This window comes from Ranitomeya variabilis, chromosome 5 (genome assembly GCF_051348905.1).
Source record: "Ranitomeya variabilis isolate aRanVar5 chromosome 5, aRanVar5.hap1, whole genome shotgun sequence".
In the NCBI taxonomy this organism is placed as follows: domain Eukaryota; kingdom Metazoa; phylum Chordata; class Amphibia; order Anura; family Dendrobatidae; genus Ranitomeya; species Ranitomeya variabilis.
Genome location: NC_135236.1, coordinates 213,790,856 through 213,811,631, shown reverse-complemented (window position 1 = coordinate 213,811,631; position 20,776 = coordinate 213,790,856). Strand labels below are relative to the sequence as shown.

General features: G+C 42.7%; 1 protein-coding gene across 1 annotated transcript in view; it reads right to left on the bottom strand.

Annotated features, from left to right (window-relative positions):
• Nucleotides 1-20,776, bottom strand: part of UNC13C (unc-13 homolog C) — a 1,212,529-nt gene that overhangs the window by 408,175 nt on the left and 783,578 nt on the right. The window contains exon 21 of the mRNA XM_077263773.1: nucleotides 71-197. Within this exon, the coding sequence (XP_077119888.1) occupies nucleotides 71-197 (127 nt within the window). The remainder of the gene's footprint in view (nucleotides 1-70; nucleotides 198-20,776) is intronic.

Sequence of the window (20,776 nt, the reverse complement as noted above, 5' to 3'; positions counted from 1 at the left end):
ATTTACGCCCTGTTATACTTTTTCATTTTTCAGAATTAATTTAATTTAAAAATGTAAAAGTAAAACTTACAGAGAATATTCCGGTACAGTATCCTTGAATGTAAGAAGTTCTCGAACGTATTCATTATAAAACCATTTTACTTTGAAGTGCAAATTCATATAATCTGTACTCTTGCATAGACGATGCTTTTCATGTTCTGTAATAGAAAGATTTAAACTCTCTATTGTACATCCAGAGTAACAATACACAGTAACAATTTCATTGTTGGGACTACATTGGAAACATATGCAGGGAGATTGCATGATGTTTTAAAAGCATGAGCTGCCTCTAAAATACCATCACCAGCACCGACTACAAACTCTCTAAGTGAATCTAATCAATATAAATCATATTTTTTCTTAAACGAATCCTAAAGTGTTGAGCATTCCGATACCGAGTTCCGATATTTTTGTGGTATCGGAAATCGGAATCGGAAGTTCCCAGTGTATAGTTCCCAGGGTCTGGAGGAGAGGAGACTCTCTCTAGCAGGGAAAATAGCAAAGTACTACATCTGGGCAATAAAAATGAAAAAAAGCATATATACAGAATGGGAGGAATAGGGCTAAACAACAGCACATTTGAAAAAGACTTGGGTTTATTAATAGATCACAGACTGAACATGAGTCAACAGTGTGATGCAGCAGCAAAGAAGGCAAATACAATTCTGGGATGTATTAACAGAAGCATACAGTCTAGATCACGTGAAGTCATTATTGAGCTCTACTCAGATCCCATCTGGAATACCGTGTCCAGTTTTGGGCACCACATTTTAAAAAAGACATCAACAAACTAGAGCAAGTTCAGAGAAGAGCAGCCAGAATGGTGACCGGTCTGCAAACCATGTCCTATGAGGAATGGTTACAGGATTTGGGAATGTTTAGCTTGCAAAAAAAAAAAAAAAGACTGAGAGGAGACTTAAAGGGAACCTGTCACCCCCAAAATCGCTGGTGAAGTAAGCTCACCGGCATCAGGGGCTTATCTACAGCATTCTGCAATGCTGTAGATAAGCCGCCGATGTTACCTGAAAGAGGAGAAAAAGACTTTAGATTATACTCACCCAGGGGCGGTCCCGTCGGATGGGTGTCTCCGGTCCGCTCCGGCGCCTCCCATCTTCGTTCCATGACATCCTCTTCAGGTCTTTACGCCGTGGCTCCGGTGCAGGTGTACTTTGTCTGCCCTGTTGAGGGCAGAGCAAAGTACTGCAGTGCACAGGCGCCGGGCCTCTCTGACCTTTCCTGCGCCTGCACACTGCAGTACTTTGCTCTGCCCTCAACAGGGCAGACAAAGTACGCCTGCGCCAGAGCCGCGGTGTAAAGACCCGAAGAGGACGTCATGGAACGAAGATGGGATGCGCCGGAGCGGACCTGAGACACCCATCCGACCGGACCGCAGCGGGACCGCCCCTGGGTGAGTATAATCTAACGTCTTTTTCTCCTCTTTCAGGTATCATCGGCGGCTTATCTACAGCTTTACAGAATGCTGTAGATAAGCCCCTGATGCCGGTGAGCTTACCTCACCAGCGATTTTGGGGGTGACAGGTTCCCTTTAATAGCTGTCTACAAATATCTCAAGGGCTGTCACATTGTAGAAGGATCCTCTTTATTCTCATTTGCACAAGGAAAGACTAGAAGCAATGGGATGAATCTGAATAGGAGGAGACAGATTAGATATTAGAAAAAACTTTTTGACAGTTAGAGTGATCAATGAGTGGAACAGGGTGCCACGAGAGGTAGTGAGTTCTTCTTCAATGGAAGTCTTCAAACAGAGGCTGGACAGACATCTGTCTGGGATGATTTATTGAATCCTGCTTTGAGCAGGGGGCTGGACCAGATGACCCAGGAGGACCCTTCCAACTCTAACATTCAAAGGTTCTATGAATCCCACCAGAGCACATATTATGTGCTGCAAGGACTCGCAGGTTTCTGAGCCCGGAATTGCAATGATTTATACGATATGCATATTCCTGGAAATATTGCATAAATCAATAGACAGCCATGCCCGCTGGACGGCTTCTGCCCGGGAGAATGCATATTGCATACATCACCGCCATTCTCAAAAAATGGCAAATCGTCACAGAGAACATTGTGCGTATTAGGGGGATTCAAAAGTCTGAAGTCACACAGAGTGACTACAGACTTTTCATTTGTTTTATCATAAATGCAACATTTGTGATTTAACAAAAATAAACAAAAAAAAAAGTTCTGGTATTGACGTATCTGGGACGACCCACTCTATAAAACTAGCATTCTATTTATTCGGTATGATGAACAACGTAAAAATATAATGAAAAACACACCAAAAATGTTGCTTTTTCACCATACTGACTCACAAAAAAGTGAATAAAAAGGAATCAAAAAGACATATTACAAAAAAATGGTATAAATGAAAATGATAAGCCATCCCGCAAAAACCAAGCCCTAATATGGCTCATTCGGCAAACAGGTAAAAAAGTTACAGCTCTCAGAATGTGACGATGCAAAAACAAATTTATTTAATTTATTTTTATAAAATATTTTTTTTAGTGTGTAAAAATAGCACAGCATAAAGAAAACAATGTTAATCTAGTATCACTGTAATCGTACCAACTCAAATTGGTCTTATTTTTACCACATGGAAAATGGCACAAAAATAAAAATAATAACTGCTTTGCTGGGTTCTGTTCATTCTGTGCCTGAAAAATCTGAATAAAAAGTTATCAAAAAACATCATGTGCTCAAAAATGGTACAAAAAAAATGTGCAACTTGTCCCGCAAAAATTAAGCCCTCATAAAGTTCTGTTTGCCAAAAAAAAAAAGTTACAGCTCTCCGAATATGGCAACGAGAAAAGCTACTTTTTAAAAACAAGCTTTTTTTACTGTGTGAAAGCAGCAAAACTTTGTTAGGGCTAGCGGAACGCACTGATTAAATATACATGTTTTTATTGGTGCGTTCGCAGTCCGGGGTCCACCGTGCAGGAGGAATCTGCTGCTAGCAAGTGACGGCACTATATGGCGGTTTAAGCGAACTCTGTTACTTCACAGAGTCGCACGGAAACAAGACGCTGTGCCCTTGTTAACCCCACAGGAGTTCACAGCTAACTGCCGAGCTGAAGGCAGTCTGTGGTCATGCAACATACAATCTCCTCACTGGAGGAGCCGGTATTCTAGGGGCTTATTTCAGCCGGGGCCCTAAATCCACGCACACAATCTCCTCGCCGGAGGTGCCGGCATTCTAGGGGCTTATTTCAGCCGAGTCCCTGAACACACATAAATGTGACCACACTGGCGCATGCACATAACAGATTTGATACTAGCGCATGGCCGTGCGGCCATGCGAGCCTTATATAGCTGCAGCAAGTAAAAGACCTTCTAGAAGGACCAATGAGAGACTGCCATACCTGAGCATGTGACCCTAGATCTCCACTGAGAGATCTTGCCCTGGGCATGCTCAGTGTGTGCAGAGCAGGACTTAGTCCTAGCACCTACAGGACCTTCCCGAAAGGACCAATGGACTTAGCTGCAGTATCTGACCATGTGACCCTCGATCCCCACTGAGAGATCTTACTCAGGGCATGCTCAGAATGAGAAAAGCAGGACTTAGTCCCAGAAGCGTCTGCTTGCCGCTGCCCAGCACTGACTTCAATGGCAGAAACAGGAAAAGCAGCAGTAACTCTCTGTACAGAGTGGGACTGAGCAAGACGCTGGGACCGACGTCTCCGCTGAGCAGGCTCCACTGCGGCAGGAAAAGAATGGGAGACCGCAGCGGAGATGGCCCGAGATTCCCTCTGTGCAGAGGCGGGAACTCGACCCCTAACAAACTTAAAAGCAAACCAACATAAATGTGGTAACCGCAGTGACCCTAAGAATAAATCCGCCTTATCGCTTATACCACATGGTGAACTGCACATAAATAAAAATAAGAACTATTCTTGTACTGTTGGCTATTTGTTCACTCTACCACCCAAAAATGGGAATAAAGCTCGTTTCACATTTCTCCGCTGAGTGCTTACATACTTATTGAATCTATGATTCAGACAAAAACCCTGATGCAACCACTCACTTATGAGGCAGAAGGATTCACTTTGGACTGGTCTGTGTTCCGTCAGTCTCCCATTATTTTAGGAGTCTTTTTAGCGCAGAAGTGTGGGTGACCACAGATCTCTTCACGCCTAAAAAGATGGATACCACCGGAGCAGACGCTAAACAGAGTACGACATGTCTCCATCTGCCTCATTATAGTGGATGGTTCCATTGGGGGTTTTGTCTGAATCACATATTTGTGTGATTTACTCAGAAACCCCAATGTAAGTGCTCAGTGTAGAACACAAGAATGTGATCCAAGATTATTCTAGAAGTGATAGAAAAATATCATGTACCCCAAAATATTACTGACGGCATCTATCACTGGAACTATAAGGTAGTTCACAAGTTACTGGTAGAACAAAGACTCTGGAAGAGCAACATGGCTCCCGCACCCTCCAAATAAAATCCTGTGAATTCTGCACTCCCAAAGCCAAATGCCTCCCTCCTTCTGAGCCCCACTGTGCCTAAACCACAGTAAGTAGACACATTTTTGGAATTATTGTAGTGGGGAGAGAAGGCACTTAATTTATGAGGTGAGGAACCCCAGAAACATAATCTTGGCACAATGTATGGGTGCACTACAATAGGTGAGGGCTCTACACTTTATGGTGGCACAATGTATGGGCACTAAACTGGCATGTTTGCAATTCTCTAGAAAAAAAGCTTGGTATAGATGTTACAAAATAGTCACTGCAGCCATAGATTAAGTAATTGAGAGGTGCAATTTCTGCAACGGGGTTACTTTTGGGTTTTTTCTGCTGTTCTGGCACCTTAGTCGCCGTAAACTATTCTAGCAAAATTTGTGCACCAAAATCCAAATAGCGCTCCTTCCTTCTTCGCCCTGTTATGTGACCAAACAGTAATTTTTCTAACGTTCGAGGCTCTGCAAAAGTTGCACGCAAATTATTCTAGCAAACTATTTGCTCTAAAAGCCAAATAACGCTCCTTCCTTCTGAGCCCAGATGTATGGCAACATATTGGGTAGCACCACATTTGGGAGAAATTGCGCATTAAATTGTAGGGTCTAGTTTCACCTATTAACCCTTGTTTACGTGACAAATTTGCAGCAAATAAAAAAAATAATTTTTACCACTAGAATATCATATTTCCACATATCATTGTTATAAGATTCTGGGAAGCACATATGGGCTCAAATGTGATGCGGTCCCTAAAACAATGGCTTTGTAAGTCATTTTAGCCCTTCTTATGTCTTAACTATAAAAGAACGATTAAAATGGCTTTGTTAAAATTTACAAAGCCATATTGTATGGTTTACTGCTGTTTGCAAACACTGTTCTTTATTATCAACTGTTTCCTGACCACTATGAATTCCCACCAAATCGGGAGGAAGTAAATAATTGACTGTTCCCGAATTGTGTCCTCTGTACAACAGTAGATAGACAATGTTTATTGATGAGCGAGTGTGTTTGTTACTCGAGTTTTCCGAGCAAGCTCGGGTGTTCTCCGAGTATCTTGGGTGTGCTCGTAGATTATGTTTATGTCCCCGCAGCTACATGATTTGCGGCTGTTAGACAACCTGAACACATGCAGGGATTGCCTGTTTGTTAGGGAATCCCCACATGTATTCAGGCAAATCATGCAGCTGTGGGGACACAAACATAATCTACGCGCACGCCCAAGATACTTGGAGAACACCTGAGCATGCTCGGAAAATTCGAGTAACGAGCACACTCGCTCATCACTAACAATGTTATATCTGATGTTAGCTCAAACATAACCTGCTGCCTGTTTTGCTCTTCTGACATCATGTTTAACCTTTACCCTCAACTGTTCCTTTTCGATCCTATGCTTCTAAATTCTAAATCTAAAACTTCTAAGTTGATATAACAAATTTGTAACCATAAAATAATAATGATTAGCACTCCCCAAAACTGGTCATAACTTGTGCAGCACAAATAAATAAAGACTGTAGAGCTGCAGAATTTGTCTGTATACTTATCTATTTCTATTTTACTCCATCAGCATAAATGATAATTCTGCACATTTATCATGTGGAATAAATTTAATAAACATTTATTGAAGGATTTGCATCACTACAAGTCTGGAGGGACCCTGCCCATTTTATGATGTTCTTTAATCTTTTTTTTTTTTAAAGCAAAAGTTAAATTGTTTTACAACCCTTCCTTTTTACAATCACTCTTAACTTCAAATACATAGGCTACAATTTAGGTGTTTTGAGAGTTTTTTGGTGTAAAACACCTTGGCAGTTGCACAAAATTTAGTGGCTGCTGTCACTGGGAGGGACAGGGTGTGGCTACACCTACCTATTTAATTCATGAAAGGTTACATTATTTTATTATGTATTTTTTACCATAAGTGTATTCCAGTCCCTGACAGGAGTATATCTCTGAGGGACCTGGCATGTGCTGCTTAATGAATTAGGCATATCTAATCTTACTCCTATATGCTACTTCATTAAGACTGGTGTGTAAAATGCCAGTCTTAATGGATTGGACCCATAATACTTTTAGTGTATCTAAAAGAAAAAAAAACTAGAAAAACACCCTAATTGTTCATTCTAGTTGTATCTTCATATGGATTTTCCAAGGAGAAGCCACTTTTGGAAAATGCCAGCGGTCTCTTTCAGAATTCACCATTAGCATCCATTCTTGTGGTGGCTCTGCCACTGACGTCTGTTCCTCTATACTTCGAAGTATAAAGTATGGGCGACTTCCAAGTGGAAATCAGCCAAAGAATGAGCATGTCACTTGATATACAGTTAGGTCCATATATATTTGGACAGAGACAACATTTTTCTTATTTTGGTTATAGACATTACCACAATGAATTTTAAACAAAACAATTCAGATGCAGTTGAAGTTCAGACTTTCAGCTTTCATTTGAGGGTATCCACATTAAAATTGGATGAAGGGTTTCGGAGTTTCAGCTCCTTAACATGTGCCACCCTGTTTTTAAAGGGACCAAAAGTAATTGGACAATTGACTCCAAGGCTATTTCATGGACAGGTGTGGGTAATCCCTTCGTTATGTCATTATCAATTAAGCAGATAAAAGGTCTGGAGTTGATTTGAAGTGTGGTGCTTGCATTTGGAAGGTTTTGCTGTGAAGTAAACATGCGGTCAAAGAAGCTCTCCATGCAGGTGAAACAAGCCATCCTTAAGCTGCGAAAACAGAAAAAACCCATCCAAGAAATTGCTACAATATTAGGAGTGGCAAAATATACAGTTTGGTACATCCTGAGAAAGAAAGAAAGCACTGGTGAACTCATCAATGCAAAAAGACCTGGGCGCCCACGGAAGACAACAGTGGTGGATGATCGCAGAATAATCTCCATGGTAAAGAGAAACCCCTTTACAACAGCCAACCAAGTGAACAACACTCTCCAGGAGGTAGGCGTATCAATATCCAAATATACCATAAAGAGAAGACTGCATGAAAGTAAATACAGAGGGTTCACTGCACGGTGCAAGCCACTCATAAGCATCAAGAATAAAAAGGCTAGACTGGAATTTGCTAAAAAACATCTAAAAAAGCCAGCACAGTTCTGGAAGAACATTTTTTGGACAGATGAAACCAAGATCAACCTCTACCAGAATGATGGAAAGAGAAAAGTATGGCGAAGGCGTGGTACAGCTCATGATCCAAAGCATATCACATCATCTGTAAAACACGGCGGAGGCAGTGTGATGGCTTGGGCATGCATGGCTGCCAGTGGTACTGGGTCACTAGTGTTTATTGATGATGTGACACAGGACAAAAGCAGCCGAATGAATTCTGAGGTATTCAGAGCCATACTGTGTGCTCAGATCCAGCCAAATGCAGCCAAACTGATTGGTCGTCGTTTCATACTACAGATGGACAATGACCCAAAACATAAAGCCAAAGAAACCCAGGAGTTTATTAAAGCAAAGAAGTGGAATATTCCTGAATGGCCAAGTCAGTCACCTGATCTCAACCTAATTGAGCATGAATTTCACTTGTTAAAGACTAAACTTCAGACAGAAAGGCCCACAAACAAACAGCAACTGAAAACCACTGCAGTGAAGGCCTGGCAGAGCATCAGAAAGGAGGAAACACAGAGTCTGGTGATATCCATGAGTTCAAGACTTCAGGCAGTCATTGCCAACAAAGGGTTTTCAACCAAGCACTAAAAATAAACATTTTATTTAAAATTATTGAATCTGTCCAATTACTTTTGGTCCCTTTAAAAACAGGGTGGCACATGTTAAGAAGCTGAAACTTCTAAACCCTTCATCCAATTTTAATGTGGATACCCTTAAATGAAAGCTGAAAGTCTGAACTTCAACTGCATCTGAATTGATTTGTTTAAAATTCATTGTGGTAATGTCTATAACCAAAATAAGAAAAATGTTGTCTCTGTCCAAATATATATGGACCTAACTGTAACTACTTCCAGGATTACAAATCCTGAAGCAGGTGAAAGACGTAACATAACAAAAAGCATGTACAAATCAATGTCATTTTGAGATTGTGGTGCTTAAGTTATATTTTATACGGCGGTTTTGCGGAGTATGCACATACCCTAAGAGTGGACACAATTTTACTTTGTACAAAAAGCTCCATGGATCTAAGGCGAGCTATGTGTGTTACAGCATTGCTGCAATATGGACTACAACTAAAGGAACAAAATAGTTGATATTACTAGTCTAGATGAACTTTCTCATTGGAAACATATGGTACAATACCATGGAACCAATGGTTACTAAACAAACCTTTTCATTGTCATTTGATAATCTGATACAAAGAAAAATGGATTTCATTTGGTTCAGACACTAAGAAATCTAGATTACGGTATACACAAGACCGCTAACACAGGATATTTTCCACAATAAAGTTCAGAGTGAGCTACAGGTAGATCTGCCATAGCAACTTTGATATGGTTTCCTCCCTCTCTTTTATATTTTCTACACTCTCATAAAAAATATTCCCTTCCCCAAATCTTTCAAATGTATATGATTCTCTGAACAAATGAAAAAAACCCCTAAAAAATGTCTGCAATTTAAAAGGTCAAAACTGACTTTCAGCCTTAAGGGGTTAAAAGTAAAATGTATTTCTGCTACTATACAGCATGCACAATGTGTCATAATCGGGTCAGGGTTTTGAATCCTGTCTGCTCTTTTCCCGGACTGATCAAGTCAAGGGTTAACTTTGCTCTGCCTCATTCTGGGTTCGGATTTTCTATTTAGCTCAGCTGCATTTTGTAGGCGGTGTCAGTTATATTTTCTGCCTACAGCATGTGTATCGGACTCTGGTAGTACCCTGATTGGTCCTGCTGCGCTTCCTAACCTTGCTCATATCTATTCCTTCTCCCCTGTCCGTCCTGTCTTAGTGTTTCCTGATTGCTGTTGGATTTCCCGGTGTTTGACTCGGCTTTGACTCTGACTTGACTTTGCCTTTGGTCCCTGATACTTCTGCCTTTTGTCTGGTATTGACCCTTTGGCTCTCCATTGACTCTGTGCTTGTTTTTTTCCTTTGTACGGTCTAGGTTTTGACTCGGCTTGTTTGACTGTTGACTATTCTGTTGCCACCTGGTGGTAGTTTCGCTGCAGCACTGCAGGTCTGCTCTTGTTATGACTATCCTTCCACTCTATTGCTATCTTGTGGAGTTTGCAGTTACCTGCATAGCTGCAGCATGACACATTATTAATTCTGGCTGGTTTTGGTTATTTTTGTTATTATTTATTATTATAGCGCCATTTATTCCATGGCGCTTTACATGCGAGGAGGGGTATACATAATAAAAAAAGCACAATAGTCTTAATTAATACAAGTAACGACTGATACATTAGGAGAGAGGACCCTGCCCACGAGGGCTCACAATCTACAAGTGAAGGGTGAGAATACAGTAGGTGAGGGTGCAGCGATTTGGTCAATTGGTGGTTACTGCAGATTGTAGGCTTGTCGGAAGAGGTAGGTCTTCAGGTTCTTTTTGAAGGTTTTCAGGGTAGGTTTGAGTCTGATGTGTTGGGGTAGGGAGTTTCAGAGTATTAGGGATGCACAGGAGGAATCTTGCATGCGATTGTGGGAAGAGATAAGAGGGGAGTATAGAAGGAGATCTTGTGAGGATCGGAGCTTGGCTGCAGGTAAGTACTGGGAGACGAGGTCACAGATGTATGGAGGACACAGATGGTGGATGGATTTGTATGTCATGGTTAGGGTTTTAACTGGAGTCGTTGGGTAATGGGGAGGCAGTGCAGGGATTGACAGAGGGGAGAGGCCAGGGAATAGCGGGACACAGGTGGATTAGTCGGGCAGCAGAGTTTAGAATACATTGGAGGGGTGCATGTTGTGAACTCTGTTAGTGGGCTCCCTCTTGTGGTCACAACTGGTACTGTGTGAGTGTTGTCTTTGGGCTCCCTCTGGTGGTTTTGTTTATCTTCCTGCGGGTTTGAGGCAGGATCAGCTGTCTCGTTATCCACCAGTGAGGTTTTCTATTTAGCTCAGCTGCAACTTCACTTGTTGCCTGCTGTCAATGTGTTCAGACCTATTCTGATTTCATCTGGCTACGTTTGGTCTCAGTCTTTCCAAGACAAGCTAAGTTTTGCTTTTCAGTTTTGTTCTCTCATCAGTTATCAATATGTGCCCTGTGTATTATGAGTTTAATCCAGCTTGCTAACATGTGATTTCCTGCTTGCTGGTAGCTCTGGGGTTCAGACTTGCTCCCCTCACACCGTTAGCAGGTGTGAGGGGCTCGCGCATTCTCTGAGTGGATATTTAGAGGGTTTTTTACTGACCGCATAAATCCCTTTCTATTTTCTGCTATCTAGTATTAGCGGGCCTCCTTTGCTAAATCTGATTCATCTCTGTGTTTGTATTTTCCCCTTAACTCACCGTTATTATCTGTGGGGGGCCTTTCTATATCTTTGGGGATCATTTCCACTGAGGCAAGGGAGGTCTTGCTTTCTCTCTAGGAGTAGTCAGTTTCTCAGGCCGTGACGAGACGTCTAGGATTTTAGGCACGTTCCACGGCTACCTATAGTTGTGTGTGGTTAGGATCAGGTATGCGGTCAGTCCAGTTACCACCACCCCAGAGCTGGTCTATTGTTTAGTACTTAGCAGGTCAGGTTTTCGGATCCTCTGCCACTGGGATCATAACAGGTGCAAGAATGTTAGAGGGGAGGCCGCAGAGCAGGGGTTGCAGTAGTCTAGGTGGGAGATGATGAGGGCATGGACTAGGGTTTTTGCAGATTCTTGGTTTAGGAATGCATGGATCCGGGAAACATTTCTGAGTTAAAGTCAGCAGGAAGTGGAAAGGGCTTGGATATGTGGTTTGAAGGAGAGATCAGTGTCAAGGATTACCCCGAGGCAGTGAGCTTGTGGGACTGAGGAGAGTGAGCAGCCATTTACTTTACTTGGATAGGTCAGTTGGGGAAGTCGTGTGAGATGGGGTAAGATGATGAATTCTGTTTTGTCCATATTAAGTTTTAGGAATCTAGCAGAGAAGAAGGATGAAATAGCAGACATACATTGTGGGATTCTGGTTAGTAGGGTGGTGATATCTGGTCCAGTGAGGTAGATCTGTGTGTCATCAGCATAGAGATGATACTGAAAGCCATGGGACTCTATGAGCTGTCCGCGGCCAAAGGTATGGATGGAGAAGAGCAGAGACCCTAGGACTGAACCTTGTGGGACTCCAACAGATGGGGGTGAGGTGAGGAGGTGGTGTGCGAGTGGGAGACACTAAATGCCTGGTCTGTTAGGTATGATGAAATCCAAGATAGGGCCAAGTCAGTGATGCCAAGAGATGAGAGGGTCTGTAATAGTAAGGAATGGTCCACTGTGTCAAAGGCAGAGGACAGGTCTAGAAGGAGGAGGATAGAGTAGTGTTGCTTGGCTTTGGCAGTTAATAGGTCATTGGCGACTTTAGTTGGGGCAGTTTCAGTGGAGTGATGCGGCCAGAAGCCAGATTGAAAGTGGTCGAAGAGGGAGCAGAAAGAGAGGTGGGAGGACAGTTCAAGATGGATGTGTTGTTCTAATAGTTTTGAGGCATAGGGGAGAAGTGATATGAGGTGATACCTAGATGCAGAGAATGAGTCAAGAGAGGGCTTTTTGAGGACAGGTGTGATTGAGGCATGTTTAAAGCTTGAGGGGAAAACACCAACTGTTAGTGATAGGTTGAAGCGATGGGTTAGAATTAGGATGAAGACTGTGGTGAGGTTTGGGATGAAATGGGATGGGATCGGGTCAATTGCACAGGTGGTGAGATGTGATTTTGAGATTAGAGTGGAGAGTCGATCTTCTGTAATGGTGGAGAAGTTGGTTTTGGTGGAGGAGGGCTGAGCAGTTAGGAGGAAGGGCTCTGGAGGTTGTCGACCAAAACTGTCTCTGATGTTATCAATCTTCTGCTTGAAAGATAGGCAAATTCTTCGGCCGAGATGAGTGGAGAGTAGTGTTGAGCGATACCGTCCGATACTTGAAAGTATCGGTATCGGATAGTATTGGCCGATACCCGAAAAGTATCGGATATCGCCGATACCGATACCCAATACCAATACAAGTCAATGGGACACCAAGTATCGGAAGGTATCCTGATGGTTCCCAGGGTCTGAAGGAGAGGAAACTCTCCTTCAGGCCCTGGGATCCATATTACTGTGTAAAATAAAGAATTAAAATAAAAATATTGATATACTCACCTCTCCGGAGGCCCCTGGACATCACCGCTGGTAACCGGCAGCCTTCTTTGCTTAAAATGAGCGCGTTTAGGGCCTTCCATGATGTCACGGCTTCTGATTGGTTGCGTGCCGCTCATGTGACCGCCACGGACCAATCACAAGCCGTGACGTCATTCTCAGGTCCTAAATTCCGAATTCTAGGAATTTAGGATCTGAGAATTACGTCACGGCTTGTGATTGGTCGCGTGGCGGTCACATGAGCGGCACGCGACCAATCAGAAGCCGTGACGTCATGGAAGGTGCTGAACGTGCTCATTTTAAGCAAAGCAGGCTGCCGGTTACCAGCGGTGATGTCCAGGGGCCTCCGGAGAGGTGAGTATATCAATATTTTTTATTTTAATTCTTTATTTTTTACATGGATATGGATCCCAGGGCCTGAAGGAGAGTTTCCTCTCCTTCAGACCCTGGGAACCATACACTGGGAACTTCCGATTCCGATTCCACAAAAGTATCGGATCTCGGTATCGGAATTCCGATACCGCAAGTATCGGCCGATACCCGATAGTTGCGGTATCGGAATGCTCAACACTAGTGGAGAGGGATGGGGTGCTGGAGGATAGAGGAGAGAACTGAAAGTGTTGAATAACTGTTTAGAGTTGGGAGACAGGTAGAATATGACAGATGAGAAGTAGGTTTGTTTTGCTACAGAGAGTGTGGCCTTGAAAGTAGTGAGGGACTGCTTGAATGCAATGAAGTGCTCATTGGAGTGGGATCTTTTCCATCTCTGCTCAGCAACCATTGCAGCCCATCTCAGTTCTTTGGTCAGGCTGGTGTGCCAGGGCTGTCTGTTGATTTTGTGAGCTTTGGTATGTGAGAGGGGCAACCGATTCCAGAGGTACAACTATTGTGCTGTTATATAAAGCAGCATCGGCGTCTGCATTGTGTAGGGAACTTAAGTCTGTTTAAGATTTCTGCAAGGGTGTGCGAGTTTTTGGAGTGGGGATTGTGGACAAGGAGTGTAGAGGGAAGAGAATGTGACTAGGTTGTGATCAGAAATAGGGAGAGGTGAGTTAGAGAAGTTAGATAGGGAGCAGATGTGGGTAAAGATGAGGTCCAATGTGTGGCCATCTTTGTGAGTGGCTGCAGAAGACCATTGAGTGAGGCCAAAGGAGAAAGTGAGAGATAGAAGTTTAGTGGCAGCTGAGAGGGACGTGTCAATGGGGATGTTGAAGTCGCCCATGATGATAGTGGGGATGTTCGCAGAAAGGAAATGAAGTAGCCAGGTGGTGAAGTGGTCAATGAAGGTGGTGGCTGGCCCTGGGGAGTGGTAAATGACAGTCAGTTGGAGGGGGAATAGATGCACACAGAGTGCACCTCAAAGGAAGGGAGGGTAACAGAGGGTAGCAGTGGGATTGGGGTGAAGGAGCAGTTATCTGACAGGAGAAAACCAACTCCTCCACCATGCTTGCTGCTGGGACGGGGGTGTGGGAAAGGTGGAATCCACCATAAGAGAGTGCAGCAGGAGAGGCTGTCACAGAGGGGGTGAGCCAGGTTTCAGTGATGACAAAGAAGGAAAGTTTGTGAGTAATAAAAAGATCCTTGTCAAGCAGTAGTAATGGTTTAAGCTATTCACCTTCCATAAGGAATTTTAGTTTATGCATTATATAGTGAGGTGCACCTCCCTTAAGCTAGAAATAATTAATTTCAATATTTCTGCCATAAATTCTTACATGTAATTCCAACTATTTGTAAAGTAACTGTCAGCACTTAATTGGGCTTCCACTGACAGGCTTACACAGGGCCCCATGAGTTGGATCCACAGATTGTGTGCTGGCCGGAAGTGCATGCTGACAGAGATGGGTTGAATAAGCCAAGACAAAATCCGAAAAGTCAGACAACAAGTCTGTAACACAGAGGATCATGGCAATAGAGGTATAGAGTCAGAACTTGGATCAGGTGTAACCTACAATTGGCAACTAGAGGGTGGGAGATAGGGGTTTAAATAAAGGTAGGTAATGAGAGGACTATGCTCTCAAGCTTGCTGCCTGGATGGCACCATAATTTCCAGTGCTAATAAAGTATATATACAGTGGGGCAAAAAAGTATTTAGTCAGTCAGCAATAGTGCAAGTTCCACCACTTAAAAAGATGAGAGGCGTCTGTAATTTACATCATAGGTAGACCTCAACTATGGGAGACAAACTGAGAAAAAAAAAATCCAGAAAATCACATTGTCTGTTTTTTTCTCATTTTATTTGCATTTTATGGTGGAAAATGAGTATTTGGTCAGAAACAAAATTTCATCTCAATACTTTGTAATATATCCTTTGTTGGCAATGACAGAGGTCAAACGTTTTCTGTAAGTCTTCACAAGGTTGCCACACACTGTTGTTGGTATGTTGGCCCATTCCTCCATGCAGATCTCCTCTAGAGCAGTGATGTTTTTGGCTTTTCGCTTGGCAACACGGACTTTCAACTCCCTCCAAAGGTTTTCTATAGGGTTGAGATCTGGAGACTGGCTAGGCCACTCCAGGACCTTGAAATGCTTCTTACGAAGCCACTCCTTCGTTGCCCTGGCGGTGTGCTTTGGATCATTGTCATGTTGAAAGACCCAGCCATGTTTCATCTTCAATGCCCTGGCTGATGGAAGGAGGTTTGCACTCAAAATCTCACGATACATGGCCCCATTCATTCTTTCATGTACCCGGATCAGTCGTCCTGGCCCCTTTGCAGAGAAACAGCCCCAAAGCATGATGTTTCCACCACCATGCTTTACAGTAGGTATGGTGTTTGATGGATGCAACTCAGTATTCTTTTTCCTCCAAACACGACAAGTTGTGTTTCTACCAAACAGTTCCAGTTTGGTTTCATCAGACCATAGGACATTCTCCCAAAACTCCTCTGGATCATCCAAATGCTCTCTAGCAAACTTCAGACGGGCCCAGACATGTACTGGCTTAAGCAGTGGGACACGTCTGGCACTGCAGGATCTGAGTCCATGGTGGCGTAGTGTGTTACTTATGGTAGGCCTTGTTACATTGGTCCCAGCTCTCTGCAGTTCATTCACTAGGTCCCCCCGTGTGGTTCTGGGATTTTTGCTCACCGTTCTTGTGATCATTCTGACCCCACGGGGTGGGATTTTGCGTGGAGCCCCAGATCGAGGGAGATTATCAGTGGTCTTGAATGTCTTCCATTTTCTAATTATTGCTCCCACTGTTGATTTCTTCACTCCAAGCTGGTTGGCTATTGCAGATTCAGTCTTCCCAGCCTGGTGCAGGGCTACAATTTTGTTTCTGGTGTCCTTTGACAGCTCTTTGGTCTTCACCATAGTGGAGTTTGGAGTCAGACTGTTTGAGGGTGTGCACAGGTGTCTTTTTATACTGATAACAAGTTTAAACAGGTGCCATTACTACAGGTAATGAGTGGAGGAAAGAGGAGACTCTTAAAGAAGAAGTTACAGGTCTGTGAGAGCCAGAAATCTTGATTGTTTGTTTCTGACCAAATACTTATTTTCCACCATAATATGCAAATAAAATGATAAAAAAACAGACAATGTGATTTTCTGGATTTTTTTTTCTCAGTTTGTCTCCCATAGTTGAGGTCTACCTATGATGTAAATTACAGACGCCTCTCATCTTTTTAAGTGGTGGAACTTGCACTATTGCTGACTGACTAAATACTTTTTTGCCCCACTGTATATTAAAGTACAGTATATATTGTAATCCCTTAGCGGTAGTTGGATTTTTCATTCCTTATACTTACCTTGTCTCACCTGGGAACTGGACTCAGGATTTCCTTGCACCGTGCCCATCAGAGAACACCTACCCTCATTGGTGAGCTGATATAATCTCCTTCTCTATAAGTTCCAGAATACCAAACTGAGCTGCTACTTTGTTGTCCCTAATGAGAATCAAAAGGAGGATGCACAGCTCAGATAATATAATAGGGTGCATCTTCATGTACTAAAAAAAGGGAAATGGAGGAAGTAAAAAACAAACACTTTCCCTGATGAAGCAGTGTTCCACAGCGATATGCGTGGAGTGTCTGGGCTAATCTCAATTATCGTCTTTTATGGGTGAAATGCTCTATTTTGAGCTAGTTGATCTCCTGTGAGTGATATTGCTTGTTCTTGTTTGGATATATGTGTGATGGTCTAATTAGGGCACCAGTGCTTATGCTGACAACATCATTCTGTGGAGTATTATCTATTTTGTGTTACATCTATGGTCGGCAACGGACAGGTTTTATTGTATGCCTTACTATTATTAACTCGCTATGACATACATTGCACTGTATTTGCTTTTGTTTGACACCCTCTATAGTGCTAATTATATGGTATTTGGGTACTATATTACAGGACTACACATACCATGCCACAAATTATAAGTTTATTGGATATACAGTCATATGAAAAAGTTTGGGCACCCCTATTAATCTTAAGCTTAATGTTTTATAAAAATTGTTTTTTTCGCAACAGCTATTTCAGTTTCATATATCTAATAACTGTTGGACACAGTAATGTTTCTGCCTTGAAATGAGGTTTATTGTACTACCAGAAAATGTGCAATCTGCATTCAAACAAAATTTGACAGGTGCATAAGTATGGGCACCCTTATCATTTTCTTGTTTTAAATACTCCTACCTACTTTTTACTGACTTACTAAAGCACTTTTTTTGGTTTTGTAACCTCATTGAGCTTTGAACTTCATAGCTAGGTGTATGCAATCATGAGAAAAGCTACTTAAAGTGGCCACTTGCAAGTTGTTCTCCTGTTTGAATCTCTTCTGAAGAGTGGCATCATGGGCTCCTCAAAACAACTGTCAAATGATCTGAAAACAAAGATTATTCAACATAGTTGTTCAGGGGAAGGATACAAAAAGCTGTCTCAGAGATTTAACCTGTCAATTTCCACTGTGAGGAACATAGTAAGGAAATGGAAGAACACAGGTACAGTTCTTGTTAAGGCCAGAAGTGGCAGGCCAAGAAAAACATCAGAAAGGCAGAGAAGAAGAATGGTGAGATCAGTCAAGGACAATCCTCAGACCACCTCCAGAGAGCTGCAGCATCAACTTGCTGCAGATGGTGTCACTGTGCATCGGTCAACTATACAACGCACTCTGTTTTTTTGCCGCCATGCATAACGCCTTTTTGTATGACCAAACAACTCAATCTTGGTTTCATCAGTCCACAGGACCTTCTTCCAAAAGGAAATTGGCTTCTCCAAATGTGCTTTTGCATACCTCAGCCGACTCTGTTTGTGGCATGCTTGCAGAAACGGCTTCTTTCGCATCACTCTCCCATACAGCTTCTCCTTGTGCAACGCGCGTTGTATAGTTGACCGATGCACAGTGACACCATCTGCAGCAAGTTGATGCTGCAGATCTCTGGAGGTGGCCTGAGGATTGTCCTTGACTGATCTCACCATTCTTCTTCTCTGCCTTTCTGATGTTTTTCTTGGCCTGCCACTTCTGGCCTTAACAAGAACTGTACCTGTGTTCTTCCATTTCCTTACTATGTTCCTCACAGTGGAAACTGACAGGTTAAATCTCTGAGACAGCTTTTTGTATCCTTCCCCTGAACAACTATGTTGAATAATCTTTGTTTTCAGATCATTTGACAGTTGTTTTGAGAAGCCCCTGATGCCACTCTTCGGAGGAGATTCAAACAAGAGAACAACTTGCAAGTGGCCACTTTAAGTAGCTTTTCTCATGATTGCATACACCTAGCTATGAAGTTCAAAGCTCAATGAGGTTACAAAACCAAAAAAAGTGCTTTAGTAAGTCAGTAAAAAGTAGGTAGGAGTATTTAAAACAAGAAAATGATAAGGGTGCCCATACTTATGCACCTGTCAAATTTTGTTTGAATGCAGATTGCACATTTTCTGTTAGTACAATAAACCTCATTTTAAGGCAGAAACATTACTGTGTCCAACAGTTATTAGATATATGAAACTGAAATAGCTGTTGCAAAAAAAACAATTTTTATAAAACATTAAGCTTAAGATTAATAGGGGTGCCCAAACCTTTTCATATGACTGTATATAATTGTTCCTTGTATATGCATCTGGTCCATCATTGTTAGGAGCAGTTCCAGACCAGAGTCTGAGGAAGACAGAAGGTTAAAGGAGCTGTGCATGCCCTCAGAGCTGCAGCTCCCAGAAAGAGACATTGAAAGGCAGAATTGTATTGCAGCGAGCGTGAAGGAAGTCGAAGCAAAGTAGAGGATACCAGAAGGGGACCAGCCCTGCTCAGGCTGCCTCCTTCTGAGGCGCAAAACCCCGGTAGCCGGAACACCGAGGGAGTAAGGACTTCTACACATTATTTCAGAGACCGGCAGGACAGCTAATTGCAAGTTACCTGTCAGCACCTACACCCAGGAGGCACGGTGACACCCACAGAGCTGGGTTATCTAAGAGACCCTATAAACAGGCTCAAGTCACCAGTCACACGGGTTTTGTCCTATCCTATACGGGGGACAGAGAGAGCGAAACATCGCATCTGTGAGACCCTTATGTGAAGCCATAGGTAGTAAGGGACTACTCCACTACAGTGCAAGGGAAGGCTACTGATTTCCACCTGGATAAGAGAAATCTGGACTTGCCTCCAAACCGGCCAGACTCTGCCTGCCCTGTGATCTGGTACCCTGGACTGTGGATGCTGACATGTTAAGTAAAGGTAAAGAGACTGCAACCTTGTGTCCTTGTTCTTCACTGCGCCATTCACCATACACACACCAGGAGGCCCTGGGGACATACTTCACCTGTGAGAAGGTATACCATCTAGCTGCCATAACATGACCCCAGCGGACCCCTTAAAGCAGCGTCGGTCACCCTGACCGAATATCACAGGTGGTGTGACGAACATAAACTTTATCCCTTTAAAGACCTTTCCCTTTTATACAGACGTCCCAGGGCCACGGACCAGGTTAGCCACCGTGACATCCCCCTGTGAACCGAAGGACCTGGTACCGAGTACCCCACTGCCCTTGGGGGGCGCTCCATGCACATCACTATTGTACCTCTTTTTTTCTTCACTCTGTTGCCCGTAATCACCGGGGTAATGCTACCCAACTCCAACTATAGCTATAACACTTTCCACAAGAGCTTTGGATGAAATATTTATTGCATGAAGGAGCTTGTACTTTGAATATATGTAAGTTCAGTCTTGATGACAAAAAAGAGGTACACAAAAATCAGAATGTGTCAAAAGCAATGATGACATTGTGGCCCAGTTTGCTATTATTCAACTAATAGTGACTTAGAGATGTCCCTTTCTCGTTTTACTTTATGTATGAAATTCACCTGGTAACCAACAATATAAATGCTCATAAAGAGTTCTTCAATCTAATTAAAGGCATGTGTTATAGGAAGTGATAATGACATTCAGCATCACACTCTGCATCACTGTCACTTTCTAAGACAAAAATATACTCAGTTCACTAAAAAGGAAAGTCATGTGCAATACCCTGGGAAAAAGCTGCTTAATCCTTTATCAGTTGCTATCAACCAGGATGTTTGGATAGATTATGTATGGACAGTTAAAATAGTAGTGATGAACGAACATGCTCTGATGAGGTGTTATCCGAGAACGTTCGCTCATCACTATTACCGTATTTTTCGGACTATAAGACGCACCGGACTATAAGGCGCACCCAGGTTTTAGAGGTGGAAAAAATATTTGAAGCAAAAAAATGTGGTAAAATATTTAATAACATAAATAACATACTATTATATGTGGTGTTATTATTATATATAATAGTATGTTATTATGTTGGAAGCTGCGGGACCAGTGTGGTGTCTGTGAAGTACTATATGAAGACGCAGGAGGGTGAGTATAAGAAGGGGGGGCACAGGGCTTATATTGAAAGCACCACTCCAGCACTGTAAAATAACACTGGAGTGCTGCTTTAAAATCCCATGGGAGAACTATAACTCCCAGCATGTCCTGCAGATCCTATGACATGCTGGGAGTTATAGTTCACAAAAGGAGTGGCAGAGTGCTTTATTGTGTTTTGTAAAGACTAACCTCTTAATTGTGGCAGCTAGCCAGTCACTGTGGTGAGG